Here is a 9,396-nt window from a genome sequence, read left to right on the forward strand (position 1 = left end):
TTTGAGCAGTTCTGCATCAACTTTGTGAACGAGAAGCTCCAGCAGATCTTCATCGAGCTGACTCTAAAGGCAGAGCAGGTGAAGTTTCTCCACATTCTGCCTCTTTGTGCAGATTTTTGGTTTTATACCTTTGTAGTTTGTTTTTAAAACTCTCTGTTTGATTTATTTCACTTCCTATAGGAGGAGTATGTGCAGGAGGGCATCAAATGGACTCCTATAGATTACTTCAACAACAAGATTGTGTGCGATCTCATCGAGAGCAAGGTGTTTACAGAAGAGCTTTCAACAATGTAATACTAGAGGATACCCTGCATGCTTCTTAATGGGTTTAAATCTGAACTTTTATCAGTATTTGATCAGCTGTGAATAGATCTTAGTTCAAAAGAAGAAGTTCAGATGTGATGGTAAATGTAAAGTTTTAGTTTTTATCAGAGATATTGAACAACAAAAACACTCTCTTAGCTCACACCAATACAAACTGCTCTAAAACCTTTCACAATTCTTAATATTTTACTGATAATAAAAATAAAACCATTAAATGAAATTTTTTAAAAAGTTGGCTTTTCAAACGTTTTTGTTAAAACAGCCTTTTATGCTTTTGTTCTTTAGCACTGACCTTATTATTATTCTTAAATGTGCCAACATGCCTCCTAATTTTCTCCTTAGAAGTCTAATCCACAGTGTGGGCTTTAACCCCCCCCCAACTCAAAGAGGGGCTGGGGATTTATCTCAGTGTCTGACAGTTCGGCTCTTTGCCTAATCCAGTCACAAGTTAACTTGTTTTTAAAAAGCTCAAAAAGCTGTTGGTGAAAACCACTGCGAAGCTTCCATTCTAAAATGGTTTACGTAAATTACATGCCAAGTTTATGTAAAAAAAATTCTTGCAAGTTTGTGATTTAGAAATAATAAAACTAAAATCGAATCTACTAAGTAAACCAAGTGAATAAGCAATGACTCAGTTTGTGACATCAAAGATGTGTTGTTGTTTTTTTCCATGACCCCAGAATCCCCCGGGTGTCATGTGCATCCTGGATGACGTGTGTGCCACCATGCACGCAGTGGGTGAGGGAGCCGACCAAACCATGCTGCAGAAGCTCCGAGTCCAGATCAACACACACGAGCACTTCAACAGCTGGAACCAGGGCTTCATTATCCATCACTACGCTGGCAAGGTCAGTGTGACCACGCTGAGTAAATGAGTTTGGTTTGTCTGGAAACGACTGGAAATCAAATCCGAACGATTCAAACACCCCTCGGTACACTTGTCTCTGCTGTTGAGTCAGGTGTAATATGTTTTATATATATATATACAGTATATATACAGTATATATATACAGCCTGAAACAGGAGGCTGAAATTAAAGTTCTGGAAATAGAACTCATTATTTTTTATGGTTTTGGTAAGGGAGCTGTTCTTCACATCATCTGTCAGAAGCACCAGTTGCACAGCTGCTGCTTCAATCCTGAAAGTCTGTGTCACATCTTGATCCTTTTAAGGTTTCCACTTGAAAACCAACTTCGCCTTCCTCACAACAGAAGAATATCAACGTCACAAGTTTATCAGTCTCAATTAAATCGGATGATAAAGTTTGCGCGACGTTTTCTTTTTTTGTGTGTGTGTGTGTAGATTTTGGCGGCGGCTTGCCGAGGTCATCTCGTGTCGTCCTCCAGATGTGTGGCAGCCTCAGCCTGGCCCTCATGCCAAAGGCTTAATGAGCCTTGAAKGAAAGGATTGAGGCTCCCATGACTGCGCTCGAAACTTTCCTCCCATCTCCATGTAGTGTCGTAGAAATAACATGAGCGTTATTATGACGGCTGCCTTTAAAGGGAGGCTGGAGCTTCAAAACCGTTCAATTTTCTCGTTAAAGCCAAGTTTTGGATTGAGTTCAGAATATCACTTCCATCCAGTGTTTATTTTCCATTTTGCTTCAGGTTTTGGAAACTCTCTGATGATTGTTGTTGTTGAGAAACCCCTCTGCCTCTCTGCAGGTGTCCTACGACGCAGAGGGCTTCTGTGAGAGGAACCGAGACGTCCTCTTCACTGACCTCATTGAGCTGATGCAGAGCAGTGAAATGTAAGTAACTCACAGCAACATGTGGGGAGGATTCCTCTGCGACTCTCCTTTTGTGAGCCATGTGTTTATAATCGAGCACATCTGAACGAAAGCTGCAGAAGCATCGATCCATCTGGAAACAGGCGGGAGGCAGCTGAACTGTGCGGGACTTGGTGATGTCTCGCCCTCTGACCTGACTCACGTCTGCTTTCTGTCTCATTACGTGGCTTTGGGGGTGTGTGTGGGGCTTTCAGGTTCAAGTCTGGTCACCCTGTGTTATGGTTTTATTGTAAGTGGGGGTCGGGGGGGGGGTATTGAAGTGGCCATCTGTGCAAACAGCCTGGATTGTCTCTTTAACCCCTGCATGCTCCTTTGTGTTGCACATATGGTGAGAAAATAAAAGGTTTCCTTTGGGACACGTGCTGGAAAACGCAAATATTGCGTGACATAAATGCTCCAACATATCTGTACATAAAGTGAAAAGGTTACAGAAAGGAACCGTCAGAAGAAAAGGAAGCGCCCTCATTCCTTTGAGCAGCAGGTCTGAACAGAGAAGAAAGGTTTGACCTGCAACGTCAGCTGGAGAACATCAGTTGACTTGTATTTATACACAAAACCTGCTGATCCTTTCTTCTAGGTCCAAGACTCCAGTCAGGAGTTTAAAACTAAACAACCCTGATGTAGGCGCCAGAAAACAGGAAGAGAAAAGAAAAAAGCCCAAATATTAAAATAGACTTTGGGTAAAAAAAAAAAAAAAAAAAAAAAAAAAAGAAAAAAAAAGAAACTGAAATGAAGGCCATCTTAACATCAGGTCACCACACTTTTTGAAGATTTTGATGCAACTTCTTTTAATATGTGACATATTCAAAAAAAAAAAGTTACATTTGGTAAAGTTTTAAAACTTTTGGGAGTATTTTATTTTTGCTTCACACACCATAYATAACATACATTTAAATTAATTAGCATTTTACAGCATATTTCCTATAAAAAATAAAGTTTTGTTTTATTAATGGCTCTTGAATAAAACTAAGACAAACTCTCTGAGCTCTAGACTCAGACCGACAGAGGGGCCAGTCTAGACCCCTTTATTGCAGGACTTGGGGATCCACAGTTATAAAACATGAAACCAACAAAGAAGGCTCCTGATTGTTGAGTTACTTTCTCTACATCTTCTTGCTAAATTTCTTCCTCACAAGTAACAATAGAAAGAGATTCAGGAAAAAAACCCAACTTGGCTTCTTTTTTTTTTTTTTTCGAAATACAGTTGAGCTGTGCTTCATGTGTTTACAGAGAGATGAGCCAGAAAGAAAGATTGAATTTAGTGTTCTGTGGAAACACACAGGTCTTTGAATATTTCTGYTTATTTTATTTTATTTTTAAACTGAGCAAAGAATATGTTGATTATACTTTGAGGCCAATTCAAACAATATTTCTTCAAAAACAAAGTTTATTTCTCTTTATAGGAATGACCTTGTGCAAGTTCAACACACACACACATTTGTTCTTCTATCCTCATGGGGACTTTGCATTGCCTTCCATTCATTCACTGGTCATTTCTGTAGCAGAACCCTGACCCCTCACCCTAAACCTAACCACCCCATTACATACCTGGTTTAAAACCTAACATAAACTCATTTCACACCTTGGTGCTAACCCTAACCCCTGACCCACCATCAGTATTTCCCCCAACGGGGACCAGGCTTTTGTCCCCATAAGAAACAGTGGGTCTTCACCAGACTGTGTGTACCAGGAAAATGGTCAAAAATTGTCCTCATCAGGTCACAAAAACATGTACATACACAAGCTTTTGCATTTCTGTCCTTATTAGGACAGTTCATTGACTTCCAGTCTTTTCTATATTTTATCTTTGAACCCTTACTCTAACCCCCAAACCAAAAATGAAGTTCCACCATTTTTGGACCAGTCTTTGGTAWCCAATAAGAACAATGGTCTCGACAAGGTATATGTGCATACCAGAAAGCTAACAAATACCARTAAACACACACACAAAGACCAACTCCCCCACCTCCAACGTTCCCAAATGTTTTGGGAATTCGAATCATTGACCTTAGTGAGTTGAAGGTCCTTGCTTCTTTAATCATTAACTGTTTTGTTTGTTCAGGTTCTTAGCTGCCATGGGAGAGTGTGCTCTTATTTNGTTACATTTGATTTGTTGTTGTTAATCAGAGGGTGAAACATTAATTTCTAATTCGTCACCATTTGTCGCCTCACAGTGGCTTCATCAGAGCGCTGTTTCCAGAAAACCTCAACGCTGAGAAGAAGGGTCGACCCACCACCGCAGGCAGCAAAATAAAGGTGCGGGCTCAGTGATGTGTGCGTTTGTGTGTTTTTCTTATCAGTAAATGTGGAGGGGGGTCTTTGAGACGATGTGTGAGTTTCACTTGAACATTACCTTGGTCTGCCTCATTGTGATCTTTGCCTTCCTTCCTGTCTGAGTTTTTGCTCCGATTCCTCCCTCCAGAAACAAGCCAATGATCTGGTGAGCACGCTGATGAAATGCACACCACACTACATCCGCTGCATCAAACCAAACGAGACCAAGAAGCCCAAAGACTGGGAGGAGGGACGGTGAGTGATGGAGCGCAGCGTCCTCTGTTGTTCCCACTCACAAACAAAACCCAGCTATCTCCTCTCGGATGGCTCATTGAAATGCTTTTCTCCTAAAACTTTAAAAGCTGAAAACAGGAACCGGATTAATGAGAAAAGATGGTTCGGTTTACATAATTCAAATTAAAACAAATCAGATCCCTCTTCGCTGCCGACAAGGAAATAGTCTACGTGTTTATCACTGCCCAGAGCCAATAAATAACCGCAGCAGACTTGATTATTGTTCAACCAGAGGTTTTAGGGTGCTCATGGCTGCTGAYTGATCAAAAACACTCCCTGAAGAGCTCAAATTTGGAGAGAAGGTCAATTATTTCTTTTAGCTTTTTGCTGTTGTTGTTCACCCAAAGACGTTTTTGGTCATCAGTTTCTCGCTCTCTTCCTTCCCTGCACACCGGGTTTGGACGCTACACGTTCACGTAAAGAGTGAAGTTGTATTGTTTGGGGCTTATGACCTTCCTGTTGGGAGCTGTGAGCATTGACTCATTAATTAGCTGCGGAAGTGCTRTTTTCACAGGAAGTCTGAGTGTACGGCCCGGTGTTTAAGGCCTTTGTTTAAGGAAAATGTTGAGCACAAGCAACTGTTTTGCATACAATGACCTGCAATTATGGCTTCCCCCAGCGTGGTGAGAGCTGCAAAGTGTCTTGAAAAGGTTTTGGTTTGGCAAATGATTAAAAATCAGTCGCCACCAAATGTGTCAGAAGTTGAAATTTTTCCATTGATAGAGGATATGGTGTTAACAAAAAGTCTATCGGTACCTTTTTCATGTGATGTTAATTTGTTCTGTTTTCAGAGTGAAGCACCAGGTCGAGTATCTGGGTCTGAAGGAAAACATCAGGGTGAGGCGTGCYGGCTACGCCTACCGTAGAGTCTTCAGGAAGTTCCTCAACAGGTATCACACCTCAGACCCATGGGATTCTCCTGTTAACAGGGGACTCATCATGCAAAATCCACTTTTTTAGCCATTAAATGCATTTTGTTGAGCAAAGATTTCTTTATTTTCTGTTTAGGTCATATTTTATCAACCCGTTCAGTTTTCTCTGTTTTCTATTACGTTTTCTGAACTATTATGTCAAATTATTTGTGACTGAACTGGCAAACAATTTGGTGGTCTTRATTCTCCTCTGGCTCTGGGTCAGACTCTGGCTCCAACAAGTAAGGCTGGATGGGACAAGTCTTCCCTGGTTGACAGCTTTTTATTCATTTGTAAATAAAAATTTTCTGCGCATCTATATAGTCTTAACCCCTCTATCAAACTAGAATGAACCGCTCTGGAAGCTGGAGGGAGGCAGGGATATGAAGCGCCTCGTTTGGATTTAAAGAGACAGCCTAAAAACGAGTTGATCTGAGACACAACTCAGAAAAGGGGTGAAAGGGGCTTGTGAAGTTACAATTAGGAGGAATCCAGACCGAAGCGTTGCAGTTCCACTGTATATAGACCCTAAATGAAGGATTTAAATGTGGGAAAGAAGGCTTTAAAAGCACTACTTTATGATTTGAGTTGCACTTGGGCTAATTTTGACTTCATGGATCTGACTTTTCAAACGGTCATGATTTCAATGTTGGTACTTTTGGTTCTCAGGTACGCCATCCTGACCAAAGAGTCCTGGCCAACGTGGCAAGGAGATGAGAAACAGGGCGTCCTTCACCTCTTACGGTCTGTCAACATGGACCAGGATCAGTTCCAGCTCGGCAAAACCAAAATCTTCATTAAAGCCCCCGAGTCGGTGAGTTTGCACCTCTGGAGGAACTCAGTCCAGGAACATGAGTGACTAACCTGGAACTTATTGGTCCGAATCCTCTGAACTGAAATAACTTGTGAGAGTGTCTGCCTGTTTTTGTTAGCAAGAGTTTAAAAAAAATCTGAACTCAGCATTTTTTTACTCTGAGCACCATAAAAGGCAGCAGAGTCCCAAATCATGCTTGAGTCGTGTAGGGGAGGAGAAAGAACCCGACCCCTGGTCCACGTCAGCGGTGAGTCAACGCTGCTGTGAAACTACGGACTCAGGCTGGGAAAAGTGGAGTGTGTGTGTGTGTGTGTGTGTGTGTGTGTGTGTATGGAGGGGCGTTGGGGGGTGGGAGGGAGGTGGGGTCGTAAAGGCTTGTCTTTTTTTTCAGCCATCACTACTTTTCTTTATGACTCCTATGAAAGCAGCACTTGTGTGACGCCTGCGTTCTCACATATTACCAGATGAAACGGAGCGGGGACGGGCAGGCACACACCCGCTGGTGTATTTTTAGCAGCACACACACACACACACACACACACACACACACACACATGCACAGCTCAGTCCTAACGCAGGCCCTACAGCTGATCTGGAATGCTTTTACACAGTTATTGCAGCCTCCCCCCCCTCCTGACAGACTGAGGGTCAGTGAGGTGTTCTAATGAAACACAAATATCACACAGGACAGATCGCTGAAACGAGCTGCCAGACTTCTCCAAACAAGCCTGTGTCTGATTAAAAACTCTGACACCAGTTCATCAGCTGCACGACCGAAGTTTTTTTTTCTTTGTGTAACAAGTGACGTTTGTTCGACAACAGGCCACTTGTTGAAAGTTTCTCTCCCAATGAGACGATGAATTTCTTTGGTGGCTTTTCTTTTTGCTCTGACAGATCAAACACTAAAGACAGATATCATTTTTATGCGGGTTAGCGTTGATGCGCTTCTGTGTTTGTTACCAGATTATATCATGAACCACGTTTTCATTTTGATGGGGGGTGAAAAGTTCTCACAGTGGGTGATGACAAGATGCTGCGAACAAAATGACACGATTTTCATCTCGCTACTGCGACAAACGAGAGCCGATTTTCATCAGTTCAGATGAAGCACGAAGAGGCTTTAACTTTGAAGTCAGTCCACTTTAAAATTTGATATAATGCAGTCAAGTTTACAAATATAGAGCTAAAACTGCATGTGACTGYTGCTGAGAGCTGTGAAAATGACATTTCGCAATATTGCGATTGCCAATGATGTCAAGGTTTAACCAAAAATGGCTACAACTTCATCCTTTCTCAACACAAGATGATTCATGTTTAGTTTACTATTTAGCTGAAAAACCTGAAGCCTCAGTGGCTCTGTGGTGTCACACATGCGTGCTGCGACCCGGAGCATTTTATTTATTTTTCTGTGGATGAAGTCTCTTGCGTTGTGTTTTTGGCCTTGGTTGTGGTGTCCTCGTGCGGTTGGCCTTGTTGATGCCGGGGCCCGTTGGAAGAGTGGACAGGATGTTTAGTCTGGCACAGAAAGGGCAGAGATTGCGACTGTGTGTCGGCAGGTCCGGCAGGAAATGACATAGGCTGGTAAAAAGTCTGGTGTTCTGCTGGGACAAAGTGTTCTGACGAGCCTGTTGATCACGCAGAGATTGATGCTATTAGGATGGTTTTGGTATCCCTATAAATATTACCATCATAATATTCCTGGAGTGCTGTTTATTATTCACACATACAGAAAAATTTGCATTTTTCCAAGAATTGAACTAACTAAATATTTTAATTTGAGTAAAATACATTTACCAACAGAACATGGGAATGTGGGAGGGGCTTGTCACACTCAGAAACATTTAAATTATTAAATGAAGTCATACTGGTTTTCTGTGAGCTACTGTACTCTGTACATGTTGAGTATATTTTATACTGATTACTTACACTGTTTATTTTATTTTTCCCTCGTAGCTCTTTCTGCTGGAAGAGACGAGGGARCGAAAGTTTGATGGCTACGCGAGGACCATCCAGAAGGCCTGGAGGAAATATGTTGCTCGTAAGAAATACGTTCAGATGAGGGAAGAAGGTGAGTAAAGAGAGCGCCTGCTGCTTTATTATCCGTCTGASTCTGTCTTCATCCCTCATCTGGAGTTCCGCTCCTTTTTTCATTTTTTAAAATYAGCTTCTGATTTGCTGCTGAACCGAAAAGAGCGGCGGCGGCACAGCCTGAACAGAAACTTTGTGGGCGACTACCTCGGCATGGATGACAGACCTGAACTTCGGCAGTTTCTGGGCAAGAGAGAAAAGATYGACTTTGCTGACAAAGTCACGAAATACGACCGCCGGTTCAAGGTTTGATTTTATTTTTTAGCGTTTTTTTTTTCTTTTCCAATAACTGCCAAAAAAAAGTCAAATCATTGTGCTTTTGTTTTTGTATTCAGGGAATTAGGAGGGACTTGATTTTGACTCCTAAATCTTTGTACCTGATTGGAAGAGAGAAGGTGAAGCAAGGACCAGAGAAAGGTCAGGTGACTGAGGTGCTGAAGAGGCAGATCGATGTGGAGAAAATCTTGGCAGTGTCTCTCAGGTAAAAACTGTCATTAAACGTACTTTTTGTTCAGAATTACAACAAACTAGATTCTCATACTTTTTGTTGCATTTGTATTTCCTCTGAGGTTCTAAACCGCCTGATCTCCATATTGTTTAATAAATAAAGCCCATAACAAATGGTCTAAACAAATCCAGTCTATAAAATCCAGTGTTGCTTTCATCCTATCTACAGTACTAAAGTCAACAATAGGCCTTGTTCCCTGCTGCTAGGTGACACCACATCCTTGTTTCAAGCAAGTCAAATCTTACACCTCAGTCATTTAAATCTGTTGCAAACCTTAGATTTGTACAATATGCTCAACAAATAAGAACAGTTCTCTTCATCTTTAAACTTARTTTTATAGCTTCTCTTCAAACAACCGATGAACCCAGTCAAAATCTTTTACCTTTAATTATTT

The 9,396-nt window shown here is 41.6% G+C and overlaps 1 protein-coding gene across 2 annotated transcripts in view; it reads left to right on the plus strand.

Moving 5' to 3' along the window:
* The window catches only part of myo1ea (myosin IEa), a gene marked incomplete in the record, with an annotated part of 48,344 nt that overhangs the window by 32,380 nt on the left and 6,568 nt on the right, over nucleotides 1–9,396 (plus strand). For both annotated transcript variants that reach the window (XM_014027518.1, XM_014027525.1), the window contains 11 exon segments: nucleotides 1–78; nucleotides 181–264; nucleotides 1,005–1,172; nucleotides 1,989–2,074; nucleotides 4,288–4,369; nucleotides 4,536–4,642; nucleotides 5,473–5,571; nucleotides 6,262–6,406; nucleotides 8,360–8,474; nucleotides 8,571–8,740; nucleotides 8,830–8,975. In XM_014027518.1, coding sequence (XP_013882972.1) covers nucleotides 1–78; nucleotides 181–264; nucleotides 1,005–1,172; nucleotides 1,989–2,074; nucleotides 4,288–4,369; nucleotides 4,536–4,642; nucleotides 5,473–5,571; nucleotides 6,262–6,406; nucleotides 8,360–8,474; nucleotides 8,571–8,740; nucleotides 8,830–8,975 — 1,280 coding nt within the window.

This window comes from Austrofundulus limnaeus, unplaced genomic scaffold (genome assembly GCF_001266775.1).
Source record: "Austrofundulus limnaeus strain Quisiro unplaced genomic scaffold, Austrofundulus_limnaeus-1.0 Scaffold5, whole genome shotgun sequence".
In the NCBI taxonomy this organism is placed as follows: Eukaryota; Metazoa; Chordata; class Actinopteri; order Cyprinodontiformes; family Rivulidae; genus Austrofundulus; species Austrofundulus limnaeus.